At 34.7% G+C, this 23,362-nt stretch overlaps 1 protein-coding gene across 1 annotated transcript; it reads left to right on the top strand.

The window, feature by feature from the left end:
* The first annotated feature begins 1,224 nt into the window (after positions 1-1,224).
* On the top strand, positions 1,225-23,362 carry LOC117343797 (sodium/nucleoside cotransporter 2-like). Its single transcript, XM_033906298.1, is given in 15 exon segments — positions 1,225-1,312; positions 4,760-4,950; positions 5,899-6,038; positions 6,899-6,973; positions 6,975-7,138; positions 7,440-7,581; positions 7,940-8,131; positions 8,921-9,082; positions 9,498-9,623; positions 12,358-12,497; positions 12,743-12,793; positions 13,237-13,402; positions 18,611-18,790; positions 20,656-20,836; positions 21,643-23,362. Coding segments are annotated over 14 exon segments (2,058 nt in total). The 5' UTR covers positions 1,225-1,312; positions 4,760-4,766; the 3' UTR covers positions 21,798-23,362.

Raw genomic sequence — 23,362 nt, 5'->3', positions numbered from 1 at the left:
GTTCAATTAAAATTCATCAGGACTTTTCTTCCCTTGTTCTCAAGGTCATTTGCATACAGTAATGAAAATGACAAAGGAAAACAATTCCGATTCGTGCTCTGACGGGCCTCCATCATGCATTTTACAATAGTGTTCCAAAATCAGCTGGTTAGTTCAACTATAGAAATACAGGCTGTTACGAAATACATAACTAATTATAGTATTAATCAACTAAGATTAAATGTAATTAATGAATTAAAACTTAATAGATAGGTAGTTAACTGTAAATTAGTTGGAAATTTATTTGCGTATATAAATGCTCAGATGGTAAACATTTTTGCTTTATTTTTTCTTGCTTACCTTTCATAAATAAATGATTATTAAAGCTAGACTATAAGAGTGCAATTATGGGGACTGCTTTGTGTACCTTTGAACATTGTTCACACCCTTGTGGCTCACTTACAGTAGGATATGTGTACCACTGAATCACTGAATGACATCAGTATAAGTCTTGTGTGACTTCTGTGATGTATGGTGGCGTTTACCCATAACTGCAATTTATCTTTGGCGACTTCCTATAGAAATGGTAAGCCAGTGTAATGCCTTGTATAACAGTAGTTAATACTTTGTTGAAATATGTAATTAAAGTATAAAATGTAAAAATGTTTGTAATATTTAAATAACTATTAAAATTATATGGACTCATCGTAGAACCACGTCCCCGTCGTTGAGTCTGGAAACATTTTATATGGCCAAGAGTTCTACATGATATATGTACACAAATTAAAGCACGGGCTCGATTGAGTTGTCTGCCCTTAGCACCGGCTCGGTGTGACATGGCGAGCCAAGCGAGTTCGGTGATCTTAGGCTCGGGAAATAAATCCAGAATTAGGTTGAAGTTGATATTTTTGAAACAAGTAATGTTTACTGGTTGCACGCATATAAGAATATCACAAAAATAAAGCATGTATTATAAATAATTTGCAAAAAATGAGTAGTCACGCTTGAGTGCGGGATACAAGAAATGACCACATGAAAAATGAAAATCGGTGATTTCAAGAGTAATATTTATTTTCGTGAAATTTTGCTGACACGGTTATGTGACAAATAACAACACAAACTAATGTAGAAAAAAATGGGTTTAATCAGTCTATCCCTTAAGGAGAAAAAACAAAATGCTCGGGTCAAAAGCACGGGCTCGGCTCGGGATACAAGAAACGACCCCAGCCCGTACATATTATGCCGCGCGGAACACGTGTTACACAGGATACCTCCAGGAAGTGTCGGCAATAATAAGGTGAAAACGGATCTAGTAACAGTGACATTACTACAAGTAAGTTTGATTTCATGAATTACCATTCACACTTTGTTGATAAAGCTCTAACTTATATATATAGACCACTTAGAACTTGTGACCTAGAGTACATTTCGGTGGCGGTTTGTATACAATAGGCCGGCTATGGCAACACGTATATAAAAATATAGTGAAACAATGTAAGCCTATATGTCTACCAGAAAGTGACAGTAAAACTATAAAATTATAAAAGCTTAACTTACTTATAATACCTAGATACTGTACTGTACGTTTTTTTTATATATCTATATATCTAGGATGGCACGCGTGTTACACGTATGCGCGCCCACGTGCCCAAGTTAGTTGAAACCTGTAATTACGGTCAGTTTAAATAACGCGTGATCATAGACTGACATTGTCGTCGAGTCACTTAAGGGTTTAATTGGAGCATAATTTGATTCTACAACAGCATTTATTTTTTGTTTTGTACCATACAGAAAAAAGTCTACCAAAATCAACCCTTGGGGAAGTCCCCCCCCCCCCCCCCCCCCCCTTAATTGGGGTCAAGAAAATAATCATATTAGGCCTAAAAAAATATCTTTGTTTTCAGTAACCCGACCCTCCCTATTTTTAACCCCAACCCAGTAGTTTTTATTGACTAGAATTTTAAAAAAATGAATCCGGCACCTTTTTTGGAACCTAATAGTTCTTTAAATAGTATGAAAGTTGTAATACGTAGAGGATATTGAATGTTTTCCCAAATATATATATCATGAATTATATAAAATGCAATTAAAAAAATTGAATGGATTCCCGTTTAATAGGCCTATAACATATATATTTCACAAGTATGACAGAAAATGGATATTTTGCACAAGTGAAAAATATTGAAATATTCTGTCATACGAATGATATGTTATATTAAACCGGAAACCCTTCAATTTTCATTTTATTGCATTTTATTTACTTCAAAGCAAAATTGAAAATTAATAATGTCAAAAAGTGTGGGAATCAAAAACATAATTCACGACGTCATCTCTTTGTGACGTTACTCCACGTCAACTTGACGGCACCATTTTAAAGGACTGATCAACGCAATTTAAGCGTTTTCTGCCGTTATCAGAGAATCTGTGCATGAATAGCTTTAACGTCAAGTGAGTATTTTGTCAAAAACTGGTCTGAATATTTCAGAAATAGAGCAAAATAACCAATTTATCTTCGCTTTGACTGGAAAAATCTGCCAGCTTCAATGAGGTGAATACAAAGGTTCGCTCTGATTGGTCAAAAACGGAAAACATATTTTCACTGCAAAATCTTACATTTTCAGTGCACATCACTTTATTGATTTGATAAAATTCTTTATTGCATTTTTGCCAGTGAAATATAGAAATTTATCTAAAGAATAAAACTTCTATTTTCACTGCAGCTATGAACAGTGAAAATATAAATTTTCAGTTTTTGACCAATCAGAACTAAACTTTGTATTCACCTCATTGAAACTTGCACTTTTTGACACTATAAATCTTTTTTGATGTTTTCAATTTTGTTTTTAAGTATATGATATGAAATAAAAAGAAAATTGAATGGTTTCCTGTTAAATATAACATATATTTCACTTGTATGACAGAATACATGTATTTCGATATTTCTATCATTCTGTCATACTTGTGAAATTTATATTACATTAAACAGGAAACCATTCAATATCCTCTATATATTTCACTGGCAAAAATGCAATAAAGGAAAATATCATACTATCCAATTGAGCTGTCTTTCTATAGCAGCGAATTTCGCACCAACCTTTGTGTATTCTCACTATTGTGTAGACATTGAACTTAAAAAAAAAAGATATGAAAGAATTAATATTTAACTGCAGATTTTAACATTCTGACATTATCGTCTGAGAATGATATTTAAAGTAAAGATGCATGCACACAGGTCTTGATATCAATATACATGTTACATAATGCATAACATCCTATTACAGTGTTTAATTAATCAAATTTAAGATAATACAAAAAATAGTGAAAAAATATTTCTGACCTACCTACCATTTTTTTGGGGGGGCATGTTCATATTTTAATATTGGAAATGAAGCCTTTTTTTTTGCCTTATTGTGAATATAGGCCTATACCAACTACGGTATATTGCAAGACTAAAGTCCATATATTGCATCAAAAAAATATTTAAGCATTGATGTCATTTTTTTTTAGTTTCATCGGGGTAAGAAACAAATTTTATTTGCAAACTGTATGAATCCGCTTAGCGGATTCTTACAGAAGTTTGCAAACAAAATTATAAAACTAAAAAAAAAAATTGAAACTAAAAAATAATTGACATCAACGCTTATAATTAATTTTTGAAAATGATTTTCTAATTTAAAACATGTTTTATGTACAATTTTACTGATTTTATATGGGATTCTTTTTCTCAAATCAATACGCAACATCAATTGTCGTATTGTGACATCACGTTTTTTCGCCCCATTATTTATTTTTCTTTCATAGAAGAATGAAAAGAATTTTTTGACCAATCACATTTGAGTATTTACCATGAAAACAAAGAAAAATTAATTATTGCACCGTGGCAACTGGGAATATTGCTAAAAAGAATTTAAATATTAACATCTGAGCTTTTATTGCATTTCTTAGACAGGAAAAACATATAACAATTATAAACAGAATGTTTTAAAATAGTTCACTCAACTAATATTACTACTCACAGATCAATATCACTGCTCATGTAAATTTTACCAAACCGTTAAAATCGTTTTATAAAAAGTTTATCATCCTGAACTTCATAAATGGGTATACATATATATACATTTTGTTTTTTATCTGATTGCTAATTATTTCGGCATGGATTACCACAATTGGTCCTGATGATCAATGAGAATTAAGATTAAAATAATATTTCATGGTTTTATCAAACACATGTATTTCTTGCCATTATGGACAAGAGCAGAGTGTAAGGGATCTATAATTTTGAGTAAATTATGAAGTTGTGTGAATATTGAATTTCAAATTTATTTTGTGAAAACATCAATTTATTATGACTTTTCACGGAAGGATCTCTGGTAAAATCAGATAAAACACGTTTCATGCTTTTTGTTGTTCAGAATCGTGAACTTAGCCATTTGTTACTGTTCAAGCAAAATTGCATAAAATGGTGTTTTCACAAAAAATAACACTATAAATTAGCACATTATTTTTGTATGAACATATACCATTGGTCAAACATTACATGCCATATTTTAGAAGTAAAAGAATATGCTTATGTCAGAGTTAATACTATTTTATACATATTGATGGATGGTTGAGGTGACATGGTACATGTGCATAGATAAATGTAGCTGCGATAACGTAGCTCTGGACGACGGACGGACAATTTCTGACAGATGGTCGTCCTGCCGGAGAGCAGTGTAGGCACTAGGCAGGGTATGAATATTCGTTCTAAGATAAATGTGGATCTTATCTTCCTTTAAAGCTAGAAGATGCCTGCTGCATACACTTATACAGAAGTTGAACATGAAGAAAAGTCAAAGGATGCTGAGGTGTTCGGACAAAGCACAGATTCAATGACCAGTCAGCCTCCCCCTTATGAGGACATAACTTCAACTGCAGTCAACTTCATACCTGAGAAAACTGCAATTAGGCCGAGGCAAAGAATAAACAGTGGTAATTGATTTTGCACTTCATTTGTAGGACAGGTAAGAATGACACCTCAGTAGGGTGGTTGCTGATTGGAGTGTATGTGCAGAAAAAGTGTTAATTGTGAGGAAAGAAGGGAAACGATTATAAATATAGGTTGCTTGATTTTGCGACCTTCAATGAAAATTACCAGATTTAAAGATTTTGGTAACTTTTGATGACTTCATTGGGAAAATGCAGATTTTACCAACCAATTCATTATTTAGTGAATGATAAGGCATTTAAAAGATATTTTTTTCCGAAGTTGTCAAAAGTTTTCAAATACCCTATTAAAAGACAGAAACAAGCAACACAAATTTTGGTTTTCCATTTAATACGGTACCTTTTCAGTACAACAGTCGACCAAATGTATCCAACATTGCTACAAAATTTTTAGAACCGTTAAATTGCGAAGCAGTTCATGTTGAATTTGTCTCAAGAGCAACTCAATTCATGACCCCATGAAATCGACCAAATCAAGATTCAATCCTTATATTTCAATTGGGTTTTTTTTTCGAATAAAAAAGGCAGTCTAGATATTAATGTCTCGAAGCATGTGCAAGTCCAAATGCGGAAAAGCCTGAGGAGTTCCGGATTGTGCATGTCTAGTCAGTCGAGTAAAATAGTCTGCAATTTTAGGATAAAAAACAGCATTATTTTGTCAAAATAGAAGTATCAAGCATATCTGGTCTTTCATATAATAAAAGAATACATTATAAATTTGATAATTTTAATAATTAATCCATGTTTATAACAACAATATAGAAAAAGTGAAATCGTTCCGCGGAAGGATTTTAACCATGTATTCATACGCACTGATCAGTGTTAATCTGGTCAAATTCATGAGCAAATGAAACAGATTAAGTTTGGTAGTTTCATCGAGTCCAACTTGAGTAGAAATTGAAATATTTATTATGGAAAATGATTTGCCTGTAGGTGATGTGGCCTGTAATATTGGAAATAGTCCGGATGAGGATAAGACGCCCCCGCAAGATTTCAACCTGTTCTCAGGATTCATTCAAGCTCACAGCTTATTGACAGACTTCTACAGATCCAGGAAAAGCAGAATTTGTCGGGTAACTAACTGTTATTGTTATTTTAGTTTGTAATTTAGAATGATCCTCCATTTTTATACCATATTTCAAATAAATTATAATTATGGATTTCGCGGTCTTGTAACTGTAGACCAATTTCAGAGGTTGATTAAGCTGCTGATACAGGCAAGTGGATTCCCTCTTTTGGTAAAGTAGTTGTCAAAATAAAAATATAAAAAAGCTATCTTTGCAAGCAGATTTTTCTTCTGTATAAACTGTCAGATTGTATTAAAATACATCATGCTGGAAACTAAATCCTTAAAAACGCATGATATTATTTAACTTTAATGTTGGGCTACTTGGGCCATAGTTGGAAGCCTCGATAGCTCAGTTGGTTAGAATGCCGACCACTTTACCTCAGGTGAAAATCCAAGGTGTGCTGTTTGATACTCCCTTCCCATATCAGTTTGTGTTTCTTGGGAAGCTGAGAAACAGGCTGGTCTGTACTGTCGTGGTTGTGTCCTGTGGCAAGAAACTTTACCCTAATTGCTCTGGATGGCATGTGACGGGCCTCCCATATGTTGTTCAGTGAGGTAGACTCCGCCTTAAAATGACCCTGGCTGATCATAGAGTGATGAACCCAGCAACCAAAGAAACAAAACATAGCTTGAATCAAATTATACTCGCCCAAATGAATGGGCTGTTTCATCATTTACCATTGAATTAACCACCTTCAATTTCAGAAGTCGAGTGGAGAATTCAGTTAACAGTTTTGCACATTGGTCCTTGTCATTCATGAAATCAACAAATATAATGTATTGTATATGTATATAGGAGTTGTCTCTGAATTAACAGCTACTGCTATATACTGAATTATAACACACGTCTGTCACATTTTTCAGGGATTTTACGCCATTCTAGCGATAGCCTATGTGTCGTATTTCGTTGCGGCGATGGTCCTGTGTAAGACCGAAAGGTTTTCGTGACCCGACCCCACTTATAGCCTTGACCTGTGTTGGTGCGGTAATCATCGCTTTGTGGTTCATTGGTGATAAGTTCGGAGAGAGGATACAGACGAGAGTAATTCAGCCAACGGAAAGATTCATGAACGACAGAAAAAGGGTCATCAAGAGCGTCAAAGTGTTAGTATATTTGTTTGTTCTGCTTTAATGCATCATTAACAAAATTTACAGGTTTTATATTGCCTGATAAATATAGTATTTATACTATTGAGAAACCATCTGTATCAGGAAAGTTTGCCTCCCCGGGGCCGGGGGTCGAACCTTCGACCCTCGGCCTAATGGTCCACCGCTCTACCGACTGAGCTTAAGGAAAATTCCCCCAAATGTGAAGCTGGAAGGCGGTCATATCACTTTGTACACTGTTTAAAATTAAATCTCCATCTATGGAAAAAGTGTGATAAGTCATCCTTTATTTCTACAGATTAATGGTAATGTGTGTGATGGCAGCCATTATAGTGATTGTTGGAACATCTGTATGGGTACGACCAGAAAACGCTATCTCCCTCATAGGAATTGCCGTCTTCATATTGGCCATGTGGCTCTGTTCAGCACATCCTACCAAGGTAAAATGGAATACAGAAAAACGTGTACTAAAATGGGGGAAAAAATAGACAATGTTGGTCTACATACATGTATAGCTAAAAGGGCAAATACGTAATTAAACCTAATTGTGATTAGTCATTAGGATTAGTCATATAGGTAGTCATTATGTTTATCCCTGATTTGAATTTTGAAGTTATTGTCCCTCTGAAAAAAATATGCAATTACTCTATGTTATTTAAGTTTTTCATTTCAATTTAATATATGAATACATGTATTTGTAATATTTTGAGATATGTTTTAAACTTTGACGCTCTTAACATATATAACAAGATCAATATCTTTGATCCACTTGACTCCCTGATTATTTGTTAACTTTAGGTAAACTGGAGACCTGTGGCTGGTGGACTAGTGTTACAGTTTTTCTTTGCCTCTCTGATTCTCAAGCTGAGTGTGGGATACACTGCATTCAAATTTCTTGGAGAAAAAATCCAGATATTTCTCAGCTTCACAAACAATGGAACACAGTTTGTGTTTGGGGAAAAATACACGGATCATTTCTTTGCTATGAAGGTTTGTGTGATGTTTATAAAACGTCAGCAGTGTAACAAATATTTGTCATAGTTAATTAAAACATTGCAAAAATCATGTTTGAAAATATCATAGCTGCCATTATAGTTGTAAAATATATTTAAGGGTTATCTAATATTTTTTTTACGTTATTGAGCAATAACACAAAAAACTGGGGTGTACTCTGAATAAACCGCGAAGCGGTTTATGAAAAGAGTACACCCCAGTTTTTTGTGTTACTGCTCAATAACGTAAAAAAAATATTACAGTTAACCCTTATAATTTAATTAACAACGATAAGAAACATTTTCATTAAGTTTAACATGTTTATTTTGTTCCAGATATTTAAAAACACATCGATAAATACAAAATCCCGTGAACAACGATTACTCCGCTACTTCCGGTATAACTGAAAGTAGTTCCTTTTATTTTTTTTTATGTTATGAGATGATAACATAATTTTTTGAGCCAATGAAAATGCTTGTTACAAGCAAAATTAAATTATAAACTAATATCGTAAAGCTGTTAAGCAACACATCAAACATGCCATTTTTGCGAGGTTGTCTCCCTTACATCTTTATAACACTTTGTTTTATCATATCATTTAATCAATTAAAAGGGATAAAGCATATTCAAAAGCATCCATTTTGAATTGCCATCAAATCATCAGTTCATTTTGATTGACCAAGATTTTAAACATAAGATATTTCTTCAAAATATCAGTGTTACATTGATTCAAAGCATAAATGTACAATGTATTGTATTTCAATTCTTTGTTTTTCTGTGCGCCAGGTTTTGCCAGTTATCGTGTTCTTCAGCTGTGCCATCTCTGTGATGTACTACTTGGGAGTTATGCAAGTGGTCATTGGTAAAATTGCCTGGATTATGAGGGTAACCCTAGGAACGACTGCAGCCGAGTCTTTGTGTGCCGCAGGAAACATCTTCGTTGGTCTGGTGAGGAGCGAAACTTTAGTAGATCTGATAAGCACTCGGGACGGGATGTTGATGTTGTAAATCTACAGTTTTTTATTTGCAGTCCTTTCATTTAAATAATTTTCATAAAATGACCAATTCAGTGTGACAGCAAACAGTTTAAATTAAGGTGTTTCTACATGAAACCTTAATTATTCCTTTCAAATCACAAATATTGTCCATTGTGTATTTTCTCATTAAATTATAAACATAAAGCTGCATTTTATGTATAGCTATTGTTTGAAGAAATTGTGGATCATTATCACTGCAAATAGCTGCTACAAATCCAGTGTTAATGGTGTTTTAGGAACCCCAGAACTATTTCCCTAATACGTAGAATATTTTTTTTTTTCATTTCTGATTGAATTTGATATGCTTGAACGCCTTTTGTTTACAGACTGAGGCTCCAATCCTGATCCGCCCCTACCTCGGCCTGATGACAAAGTCAGAACTACATGCTGTGACAACTTGTGGGTTCGCTACCATAGCCGGAGGAGTGTTGGCAGCTTACATAGAGTTTGGGGTATGAACCGTCATATCTTATAGCAGATTTCAACATTTTCAGGACAAGTTTGTGTTGTAAAATTAATGGTAGCGAAGTAACCAACAGACAGATATAGCACATATATTACACCTGGTGGTCGGGTGGTACAGTGGTAACATTCTTGCCTCTCACCTGGGTGGCAGGGGTTCGATTCCCTGACCGAACATAAAAAAGGTGTCTATATCAACAGACATGAGTTTATTCCATGTCATGGGCTTATTTCTAGATCGAAGCAGTATATTTTTTTAACAAGCGTGCTAGCTAGCCCGTAGGAATCAATTTGGCAGAGGTTTTCGACAGGTTGTCGTCAAAGAAGATCTGGAAGATGTGTTGGTTATTCGATGATGACAAATTTGTTGATGATATATTTTGAAGATCATTCAGTGAAAATTTGAATTTAAAATGTTTTATTGTTTGCCATTGTTTGAAAAAAAACGTGATGAGAAATCTAAAAATAGACCGTTAAACATTCATTTGGAACTCCTCGTAATCTTCTATAGTTTTCATTGATATGTGCAGATGGGTTCAGTACATACATTCTCTGGAATTATTTCCTCAAAATTTATCGGGTACCATTGTCCTTGTGTGTTGTTGGATTCTCTTGTTACAGCAAATAATTCACCAGCCAAGCGAGTGATATCTAAAAATATATTTTATAAACTGGTGTGTAGTTGAGCTTTGTCTTACAAGGGACCTTTAAATACATGTTTAATCATACTAAATACCCAGTAATGTTATTGAAAAGTGCCAACATCTGTAGATAACATGCCATCAGCAATATTTGATGCAAATTGATATCATTGTTTTTAATCGGCTATCTATGGCTATATATGCATTGTTATTTCTTCTTTTGAAATCTAAAATGAATGAAGAGTTCCAACATTCTAAAATGACAATTTCACAAAAACTAAGATTAAGCAAATGATGTGAGCCCACGTAGCCATTGGCCTCTTGTTAAAACGTAAAATCCTTGGTTTATGTATATGTAACCATTGTAGAGCTGTTGATGTTTACAGCCTGATTTTAAAAGATAAAATACTAAATACCTGTTACATTTGTATACTGTTGACTTTGTGTTACAGTGTAATGATACAAGCAGGTACATAAACAGTACAGGTGTGACACTGGGTTTCTTACCTGTAACTCTGGTCCACGCCATACTGACAACTTCTATAATTTATAGTACAGGTGTGACCCTGGGTTTCTTACCTGTACCATACTGACAACTTCTATAATTTAGAGTACAGGTGTGACACTGGGTTTCTCACCTGTAACTCTGGTTCACACCATACTGACAAGTTCTATAATTTATAGTACAGGTGTGACACTGGGTTTCTTACCTGTAACTCTGGCAAACACCATACTGACAACTTCTATAATTTATAGTACAGGTGTGACACTGGGTTTCTCACCTGTAACTCTGGTCCACACCATACTGACAACTTCTATAATTTATAGTACAGGTGTGACACTGGGTTTCTTACCTGTAACTCTAGTCCACACCATACTGACAACTTCTATAATTTATAGTACAGGTGTGACACTGGGTTTCTCACCTGTAACTCTGGTCCACACCATACTGATAACTTCTATAATTTATAGTACAGGTGTGACACTGGGTTTCTTACCTGTAACTCTGGTCAACACACTACAGACAAATTCTATAATTTATAGTACTGGTGTGACACTGGGTTTCTTACCTGTACCATACTGACAACTTCTATAATTTATAGTACAGGTGTGACACTGGGTTTCTTACCTGTACCATACTGACAACTTCTATAATTCATAGTACAGGTGTGACACTGGGTTTCTCACCTGTAACTCTGGTCTACACCATACTGACAAATTCTATAATTTATAGTACAGGTGTGACACTGGGTTTCTCACCTGAAATTCATGTGCCCATCTTAGTCATACAACTTTAAAAGACAAATTTCTCCTTTATTTTGACACTAGGACTAGGTCTACAGGTATTAATATTGACGACACGATTTTGAAGATAAAAACTAAATTCCTGTTACATTTGTATACTGTTGACTTTGTGTTACAGTGTAATGATACAAGCAGGTACATAAACAGTACAGGTGTGACACTGGGTTTCTTACCTGTAACTCTAGTCCACACCATACTGACAACTTCTATAATTTATAGTACAGGTGTGACACTGGGTTTCTTACCTGTAACTCTGGTCCACACCATACTGACAACTTCTATAATTTATAGTACAGGTGTGACACTGGGTTTCTCACCTGTAATTCATGCGCCCATATCAGTCATACTACTCTAAAAGACAAATTTCTCCTTTATTTTGACACTAGGTCTACAGGTATTAATATTGACGACACGATTTTGAAGATAAAAACTAAATTCCTGTTACATTTGTATACTGTTGGCTTTGTGTTACAGTGTAATGATACAAGCAGGTACATAAACAGTACAGGTGTGACACTGGGTTTCTTACCTGAAACTCTGGCCTACACCATACTGACAACTTCTATAATTTATAGTACAGGTGTGACACTGGGTTTTTAACTTTGACAGTCGTCATACAGATTTGCAAAATATTAGCCAGATTTGATAAACATTATATTTTCTTGAATATGATACACCAATGTGAAGGTCACAGAGGTTACACATATATTCGGTATTAAAACAGGTGAGTGATACAGGCCCTATTGACTCTTAATATTTGTTTAATTTTGTTTTGTAGGTACCTGCTGAACACCTGCTTTGTGCATCTGTAATGAATGCTCCGTGTGCACTGGCTATTTCCAAACTCCTGTACCCAGAGACAGAAGAAAGCAAGCTGAAAGTTTTACCTACTGGTCGATCAGAACCTACACCAGAAGAGTGAGTTTTTAGCCCACCATAATCAGATGGTATAGGGTCTTGTGTGTTCGGGGTCACATTTGTTGAAACGGGAGAAATGTAGCAGAACTGGACTGAGCTGAATGCCAGTGGCTGGGTAGCTCAACTGTCTACAGTTCCGAGGTCTCGTGTTCGAGTCCTGGTGTGGTTGTCTCCTGTTACACATAAGTAAAAATGTTTTTGTTGTTTCAAACATGAATTCTGATGTTTTTCATTCTTATTTATAGGATTGAAGAAGGCCTAGAGACCGATGCCTGTATACAACCTCAACTACCAAAGTAGGTGTCTTTTATCTGTATTATATTATGTTGTTTAATGTTTGCTAGCTTAACTGGTTGATATCTGATATTGGTGGTACTCATTGTTGTTTGAATATATGTAATGTCTGTATTGTATACATTTTGACAGTAAAATATCTTTTGAAATTAGTATATGGGGTAAGGATTTATAAATTTTGCATTGATAGAGTTGCATCTCGTAAATGACTAGAATTGCAAAACTGCCATCAATCAATGCAAAATGGAGGTGGATTAATTTGTTTTGGGATATAGTCTTTTCCGCCATCCATTTCCTACTTCAGTTGATGGGGATACAAAAGAATGCCACAAACTTGTACCAGTGTATATGTAGTGGAACCGAATATAAATATTGGCCACATAGTCTTAGAATCAGATACTGAATCAACATTTGGTTGTTTATGAATGGGTTTTATGTATTACAGGGAGAAGAATGTGATCGAGGCTGCGGCGGGTGGAGCGTCTGCTTCAATCAAATTAGTGGCCAACATTGCCGCCAACCTCATCGCTTTCCTGGCCATGCTTTCCTGTGTAAACGCCATACTTTCCTGGTTCGGTAGTTTTGTTGGCATTCCCAACTTTTCCTTCCAGGTAAGAATTCATATAAATAATTCTGACAGAAAAATACCAATGCCAATCTTGCTTTGCACCTTGAACAGATTTTGATTGGGCTGGGCTGAGCACAGGTGGAAATATACAAATAGCTCAAATGGTTAGAGCGTCCGTCTAGAGTTTGGAGGTCCGGGGTTCGAGCCACAGTCTGGTCACTGCATTTTCCCTCTCCTGTTAGGATTGTGTATGATTTTTGATAATTGTTCATCAATGTGTACACTGTCCAAAATAGCACTAGGACATTTTTTAAGATTTGTATTAACCTAGTGAAAATGTTTGAAATCAGTTTTAGAATTATGTGGGCTATTAAAATAGAATTGTCAGACCTTTGTAAAATTTCGTTTCTTTCACAACCAGAAGAAATCCTTGGGAAAGAAAGTAGCTACTTTTTACAGACTTATTCTATCCCCTAGCAAAAGAAACAAAAATTTGTATTATACAGGAATCGGAAGAAAGGTAGAAGATAGTGAAGACAGTTAAATTCACTTTCTTGGAACTATGAAAAATATTTCAAGAGTGACAATTCTTGATTCATTGATACATATATAAAGTGAAGCAGATCAACTTTTGATTATTTTGATGTTGCCAAAGAGTTGTTGTTTTCAGAATGGATTGATTACTGTTGATCTGGTAACAGACAGTATTTGATTGTATACTGTTGATCTGGTAACAGACAATATTTGACGGTATACTGTTGATCTGGTAACAGACAGTATTTGATTGTATACTGTTGATCTGGTAACAGACAGTATTTGATTGTTAACTGTTGATTGGTAACAGACAGTATTTGATTGTTAACTGTTGATCTGGTAACAGACAGTATTTGATTGTAAACTGTTGATTTGGTAACAGACAGTATTTGATTGTAAACTGTTGATCTGGTAACAGACAGTATTTGACTGTATACTGTTGATCTGGTAACAGACAGTATTTGATTGTAAACTGTTGATTTGGTAACAGACAGTATTTGATTGTATACTGTTGATCTGGTAACAGACAATATTTGACGGTATACTGTTGATCTGGTAACAGACAATATTTGACGGTATACTGTTGATCTGGTAACAGACAGTATTTGACGGTATACTGTTGATCTGGTAACAGACAATATTTGACGGTATACTGTTGATCTGGTAACAGACAGTATTTGATTGTATACTGTTGATCTGGTAACAGACAGTATTTGATTGTAAACTGTTGATCTGGTAACAGACAGTATTTGATTGTATACTGTTGATCTGGTAACAGACAGTATTTGATTGTATACTGTTGATCTGGTAACAGACAGTATTTGATTGTATACTGTTGATCTGGTAACAGACAGTATTTGACGGTATACTGTTGATCTGGTAACAGACAGTATTTGATTGTATACTGTTGATCTGGTAACAGACAGTATTTGATTGTATACTGTTGATCTGGTAACAGACAGTATTTGATTGTATACTGTTGATATACTGTTGATCTGGTAACAGACAGTATTTGATTGTATACTGTTGATCTGGTAACAGACAGTATTTGATTGTATACTGTTGATCTGGTAACAGACAATATTTGACGGTATACTGTTGATCTGGTAACAGACAGTATTTGACGGTATACTGTTGATCTGGTAACAGACAGTATTTGACGGTATACTGTTGATCTGGTAACAGACAGTATTTGATTGTATACTGTTGATCTGGTAACAGACAGTATTTGATTGTATACTGTTGATATACTGTTGATCTGGTAACAGACAGTATTTGATTGTATACTGTTGATCTGGTAACAGACAGTATTTGACGGTATACTGTTGATCTGGTAACAGACAGTATTTGATTGTATACTGTTGATCTGGTAACAGACAGTATTTGATTGTATACTGTTGATCTGGTAACAGACAGTATGATTGTATACTGTTGATTGGTAAGACAGTATTTGATTGTATACTGTTGATCTGGTAACAGACAGTATTTGACGGTATACTGTTGATCTGGTAACAGACAGTATTTGATTGTATACTGTTGATCTGGTAACAGACAATATTTGACGGTATACTGTTGATCTGGTAACAGACAGTATTTGATTGTATACTGTTGATCTGGTAACAGACAGTATTTGATTGTAAACTGTTGATCTGGTAACAGACAGTATTTGATTGTATACTGTTGATCTGGTAACAGACAGTATTTGATTGTAAACTGTTGATCTGGTAACAGACAGTATTTGATTGTATACTGTTGATCTGGTAACAGACAGTATTTGATTGTATACTGTTGATATACTGTTGATCTGGTAACAGACAGTATTTGATTGTATACTGTTGATATACTGTTGATCTGGTAACAGACAGTATTTGATTGTATACTGTTGATCTGGTAACAGACAGTATTTGATTGTATACTGTTGATATACTGTTGATCTGGTAACAGACAGTATTTGATTGTATACTGTTGATATACTGTTGATCTGGTAACAGACAGGGCCATCATTAAAAAATTGTTTGTTTGTGGTTACCCGACCCACATTTTTTTCACTGGGTAGGTAGGTAGGTATTTTTTTTTTTTTTTTTTAATACATGTCTGATCTTATATGTTTATATATGAATTCAGTTTAATAAGAAAAAGAACTTTCAAACTGGTTAATCATCCAACAACATAACAACTCTCATTTGTTTGAAAAGAAATAAAAAAGCACAATTTGAAATCGGTTAAAACAGCACACCCAATGAACATTTTATGTTTTCAATGTTACATATTTTTGTATACCACTTCCCCCATGACTGAATTAATATTTTGATATTTTACAAAATTAATTTTTTTTTTCAAATGTGTATAACTTAAAAAATATGAGAATAAAACTTGTATAAAAAATGTTTGTTGTTATCTCTAGTTTGAATATATGTTGTCAATTGTGTCTTCAGCATTTTAATCAACAGGTGCAAATGATGGTAAAAAACAAATATTTGCAATTTAAAAGCAAGAAAGATGATTTTGTTACTAGATTTGTCAACTATTATGAGTGGCATATTGATACTGGATAAAATATATTTCGATGAAGAAATCAGTGTCTCAAAATTTTTAATTCGATAGAGATGTATTTGACCTCACCTGTGTAACTTTTTTATGAGTGAAACAGACATCGTTTCTCCGTCTGCCAGGAATGGCTGTGCAGACTAGAGATCAAAGAGACATCAGAAGCTGTGTACCGATATAAATTGATTGATCTCATCAAAGCCAAACTTTTAGAAATATTTTATATTAATGATATCTACTTTTCAACACCTAAAACGCTTTTATTTGAAGATTGCATCAAGCGGTTCTATCTTCACAGCCGAAGAAAATTTTTATACCGCCATTGATCCGCTCCGTGTCGATATCTATCTTGAGATGGATTAAATGTAACTATATATCTGCCAGGCAAATAACCTCTGCTAAATAAACTTTGTCTTCCCTAATTCTGTCTAACAACAAAATCATTGTATTCATCAAAGTCTGTCTCGCTGCCGAACACGTTTTGAAAGAATGTTTACATCGTCCGCCATGATTGATCGATGCTTCACTCTCGCCGAGGAAACCCTCATTATTATTGAAAAATGACATCAGTAACTTTCCCAAACTAACCAATCGCTGTTGGAATTATATTTTGATATCACAGGGAATCACCATAATGCGTTTTCTGATTGGTTGGTTAAGCTAGCTATATTTATTTGAAACACTCATCGTTGTCTCAAATGGTTAAGACCCGAGAGAATCCGCAAGTATTGAATATGAAGGTAACTCCCGAGAGCATTCAAAGTATTTTGTATGCTGTCGGTGCGTTCGTTACAAGGCACATTCATATTGGTGTTACCGCTGGGGGAAGCAGCAGATAAAAAAAAAAAAAAATAGCAAAGGTCCAAAAAATTGTTTGAGTCGCGGCTATTTTAGTGAGTCGGTCGGGTAACCACAAACAAACAATTTTTTAATGATGGCCCAGTATTTGATTGTATACTGTTGATATACTGTTGATCTGGTAACAGACAGTATTTGATTGTATACTGTTGATATACTGTTGATCTGGTAACAGACAGTATTTGATTGTATACTGTTGATCTGGTAACAGACAATATTTGATTGTATACTGTTGATCTGGTAACAGACAATATTTGACGGTATACTGTTGATCTGGTAACAGACAATATTTGACGGTATACTGTTGATCTGGTAACAGACAGTATTTGACGGTATACTGTTGATCTGGTAACAGACAGTATTTGATTGTATACTGTTGATCTGGTAACAGACAGTATTTGATTGTATACTGTTGATCTGGTAACGGACAGTATTTGATTGTATACTGTTGATCTGGTAACAGACAGTATTTGATTGTATACTGTTGATCTGGTAACAGACAGTATTTGATTGTATACTGTTGATCTGGTAACAGACAATATTTGATTGTATACTGTTGATCTGGTAACAGACAGTATTTGATTGTATACTGTTGATCTGGTAACAGACAGTATTTGATTGTTAACTGTTGATTTGGTAACAGACAGTATTTGATTGTAAACTGTTGATCTGGTAACAGACAATATTTGACGGTATACTGTTGATCTGGTAACAGACAGTATTTGATTGTATACTGTTGATCTGGTAACAGACAATATTTGATTGTATACTGTTGATCTGGTAACAGACAATATTTGACGGTATACTGTTGATCTGGTAACAGACAATATTTGACGGTATACTGTTGATCTGGTAACAGACAGTATTTGACGGTATACTGTTGATCTGGTAACAGACAATATTTGACGGTATACTGTTGATCTGGTAACAGACAGTATTTGATTGTATACTGTTGATCTGGTAACAGACAGTATTTGATTGTATACTGTTGATCTGGTAACAGACAGTATTTTATTGTATACTGTTGATCTGGTAACAGACAGTATTTGATTGTATACTGTTGATCTGGTAACAGACAGTATTTGACGGTATACTGTTGATCTGGTAACAGACAGTATTTTATTGTATACTGTTGATCTGGTAACAGACAGTATTTTATTGTAAACTGTTGATCTGGTAACAGACAGTATTTGATTGTTAACTGTTGATTTGGTAACAGACAGTATTTGATTGTATACTGTTGATCTGGTAACAGACAGTATTTGATTGTAAACTGTTGATTTGGTAACAGACAGTATTTGATTTGTCATAGATGATCTGTTCATACCTGCTGATGCCGGTGGCGTATCTGATGGGAGTGGACTGGAGCGATGCCAATGTGGTCGGCGGACTGATCGGGATCAAAACGTTCCTGAATGAGTTTATTGCCTACAGTGAACTGTCTACATACATCAAAGCCAGAGAACAGTGTCTGGACGGCCCGGTTATATCTGTAAGTATAATGGTGTCTGGACGGCCCGGTTATAGTCTGTAAGTATAATGGTGTCTGGACGGCCCGGTTATATCTGTAAGTATAATGGTGTCTGGACGGCCCAGTTATGTCTGTAAGTATAATGGTGTCTGGACGGCCCGGTTATATCTGTAAGTATAATGGTGTCTGGACGGCCCGGTTATATCTGTAAGTATAATGGTGTCTGGACGGCCCGGTTATATCTGTAAGTATAATGGTGTCTGGACGGCCCGGTTATGTCTGTAAGTATAATGGTGTCTGGACGGCCCGGTTATATCTGTAAGTATAATGGTGTCTGGACGGCCCGGTTATATCTGTAAGTATAATGGTGTCTGGACGGCCCGGTTATATCTGTAAGTATAATGGTGTCTGGAAGGCCCGGTTATATCTGTAAGTATGATGGTGTCTGGACGGCCCGGTTATGTCTGTAAGTATAATGGTGTCTGGACGGCCCGGTTATATCTGTAAGTATAATGGTGTCTGGACGGCCCGGTTATATCTGTAAGTATGATGGTGTCTGGACGGCCCGGTTATGTCTGTAAGTATAATGGTGTCCTCATCCTGTACAGGGAGACAACTCCAAATGACAGACAAACTGATATATACTGCCATCTTCTTCTTCAAGAAGAAGAATCTCTGGGTTTGAATATTGATTAATCTTTATAGTTTGTAAACTGATAAGTAGAAAGCTTACTGATTTGATAGAAATATTACGACTGGTAAATTCAAAATATTTCTCAGGATTATATACTACAATAATCGACCAGTTTGCAGTTGAATATGATGATTTATCAATTCAGCCTCAGAAAATATCACTTTCCCAGGTGGATAACTGTCTTATAATACATTGAATGACTCCCCCATCATTTTTAGCTCACCATCATCAGAATTTTAGAGTTGAAATTTGTTATTGCTATTTCTTGAAACGAACTGGAGGGATATTTCTCAAATGTGAAAAGTTGGTTCCCCATGGTCCATAGTTGTACAAACTTCTAAAAATTGAGTTTGTTGTCCTGAAGAAGCCTTGGAGGGCAAAACTGGTCGACAGGTACCAAATAAATTTAGAAAATTCTTCATGCTGTTGTGATTGATGCACCTGATTTTCTCTATTACTCGATCACCCTGATTTTCTCCATTATTCGATCACCCTGATTTTCTCCATTACTCGATCACCCTGATTTTCTCCATTACTCGATCACCCTGATTTTCTCCATTACTCGATCACCCTGATTTTCTCCATTACTCGATCACCCTGATTTTCTCCATTACTCGATCACCCTGATTTTCTCCATTATTCGATCACCCTGATTTTCTCCATTACTTGATCACCCTGATTTTCTCCATTACTCGATCACCCTGATTTTCTCCATTATTCGATCACCCTGATTTTCTCCATTACTCGATCACCCTGATTTTCTCTATTACTCGATCACCCTGATTTTCTCTATTACTCGATCACCCTGATTTTCTCTATTACTCGATAACCCTGATTTTCTCTATTACTCAATCACCCTGCATACAATATTTGGCATCCAGCTGAGGTGTGAAGGATTTTATAATCCATCTAACCAGAATGAATGGCATTGGATCTATAACTCGAACTCATTAATACATTTATTGTTATAAGTGCATGGGTAATTGGACGGTTGACAAGGTTTAAGCAATGGTCAACTAGCTCTGATGGTGGGTCGGATGTTGCTCTGTTTCTCAGACCTTGGACGCACCTTTCAATGGCTAGTTTCTCTCATTTATATGAATAAACTCAATAGATTTGGTGATATTCACATATTAAAACTCATAATTTCTTTTATCTCTTTGTTGATATTAATCTGATTATTTTTACCCAGTTGAGATCAGAGGTGATTGCGACTTACGCCCTGTGTGGATTTTCAAACCTTGGGTCCATAGGAGTCATGTTGGGGGCTCTTGGTCCCATGGCCCCACAACGTAGAGGCGATTTGGCTTCTGTGGTGATGCGAGCACTCCTTGGTGGTATCGTCACCTGTCTTCTCACTGCCTCAGTGGCAGGTAAGTTAACGAGGTTTAACAAACCAAACCAGTTTTACAGATGTTTTCTGGTTTAAGAGCTGATAATTTCACATCTACTAATTAAATATGATTTATAACCACAATTTTTTCAGGTATGAACATATATGAATCAAGAAACAGGAAATTTCACTAGTTGGAATGTCCATTTAGAAAAACAACTTCCAAGTAATATTGGGAGAATTTTATCAACTGGCATGACCAGCTAGTAGCTAGAGTTGTAATATATATAAAGCTACCAAATTGATCAAATCATTCAAACAGCATAAAAAACGGAAGTGTCCCTGATAACAATTGTGAATTTTAGGAATATGTGCTTCTTCTTTTACACTTGTAGTACGATTAACAACATTTACTCCATTAGTAAAATTTATTTGTTTAAGTATTGATGTCATTTTTTTTTAGTTTCATCGGGGTATGAAACATACCGCGTAGCGGATTCTTACAGAAGTTTGCAAACAAAATTTGTTTCATACCCCGATGAAACTAAAAAAAATTGACATCAACGCTTATAATTAATTTTTGAAAATGATTTTCTAATTTAAAGCATGTTTTATGTACAATTTTACTGGTTTTAAATGGGATTCTTTTTCTCAAATCAATACGCAACGTCAATTGTCGTATTGTGACGTCACATTTTTCGCGCCATTCTCAGAATTTCTTTCATAGAAAAATGAAAAGAATTTTTCGACCAATCACATTTGAATATTTACCATGAAAACAAAGAAAAATTAATTATTTTCAAATAAAATCATAATTATCTTCCTGATTATCCGATGTTTGTTTAGGTTTGTTGGTGACAGAGTTCCCTGCCCCTCCTTCCTGTCTGATGCAGAATGTTACATCTTCGATCCTATCGGGAAACACCACTGCCGAAACGGTGATCAACGCTACGCTGATGGGATTAACAGATATCTACAACACATCGCTCCCAGCTTTATAACAACAGCCTTCTTTAGGCCTGAAAATGTCATCCATATTCATGTTGTCCAGTAGAATCATTTTAGGTTTTTCATTGTGTTTTGAGAATTATTTTAATCTGTTTTTCTTTTATATATAATTTTTATATTATTTTTCATTATGTTTTTTTTTAAGTTGTTAAATGATGAGAATATCTACACTTACCCGGTAACTGGTGATAGAAAGCTGAAATCCAAATCTACGATCTATTTTTATCAACTCAATTGGTTTAGGATAAAGTCCAATGTAAATATCTTGAGAGTCGGACAAAGTAATAGAAACAATTAAAACGGGATATTACTTATTATAGATGTTGAACAAAGGTATTCACACTTGGGTTAATAACAATTAGTTGTTTGAATACTTTTGTCCCTGTTCTGTATAATAGATTCAGGTGTTATTTTGTCAACAAAAAAATTGTCACATTTAAGTAGAAATATTGATGAATAAACTATTGATGTATGGTATATAACAACCAGTATACGATTTGAGTGTGTGATATTTTTCGTATTTTTTAAACGAACATTAATGTTCGGTTAATGTTTTATGTTATCCCACATGATTACTGTAAACTTGATTCAGGTAATTTCTTTCAGATATATCTTCTGGACTGAATTTTCAAACATCCTGCCTTTGATAAACTTTTTTGGTAAAATATTGTTATTAAGTTCAGGCTTCTGTTATTTTGATGATCAGATGAATTTATTTGAATGAGATCTATAACGCCTAACGAAAAAAATCCTGTCTGGCGTAGCAAAGATAATGTATTTTATAAAACATTAAAACCTGATAGTAGCCAGACCTAGTGTTCAGACCTTCAGATTAAAGCATGTGCTTCTATTCCCTTCCACATTTTGTCGCATGTTAGATTATTGTTGCATTTTCAGTTTAGTGTTAGCAACTACAGAGTACAAAAGCATTGTTCCAGATCTTAAATAATGATCTGCCTTGTTCTTTTTACATGTATATTTATTTGTTGTGTTATTTATTCAGTATTGTTTTATCTGCCAATATTCAGCCAATTGAGAGATTACAAAGTTTTTTGACGGCATCAGATATTTTTTTCTCCATTGAAGTAGAAGAAATAATCAACATATATCATCACAGCTTATATCATTTATTTGACCAATCAAATTGGTGCTTTCTGTTTGCTGCATTGAAATCCGGCATTTTTAAAAAAAAAAATTGTTTTGTTCAGATCCAATTTAGGTGAAGGTAGAATAAATGACTATTTTGCTGCATTTCTGCATTATACATTGCATCTTTTGAAATTGCATTGAGCAGCCCATCCCAATTAAGTTAAAAAATACTCCCTAAATCTGAAGATGTTAGTTTTGCTTATGGTCATTTAAATACCATGTAGATACAAATGTACAATGTGGATTATCGTTATGTAAAACAAACAGAGCAAACTGTATCATTATCTTCTGGTTTGCATGACAATAGGCAAACACAGCTTACGATAGTATCATGTCCAAAACATTTGCTACATCTAGCCGCCCAGCTTAGTGATATTGACAGGATATCAAGTTTTGTCTCGACCTGTTG

Source organism: Pecten maximus, chromosome 15, assembly GCF_902652985.1.
Source record: "Pecten maximus chromosome 15, xPecMax1.1, whole genome shotgun sequence".
NCBI classification, from domain to species: Eukaryota; Metazoa; Mollusca; class Bivalvia; order Pectinida; family Pectinidae; genus Pecten; species Pecten maximus.
This window is presented reverse-complemented; position numbering and strand designations above follow the sequence as displayed.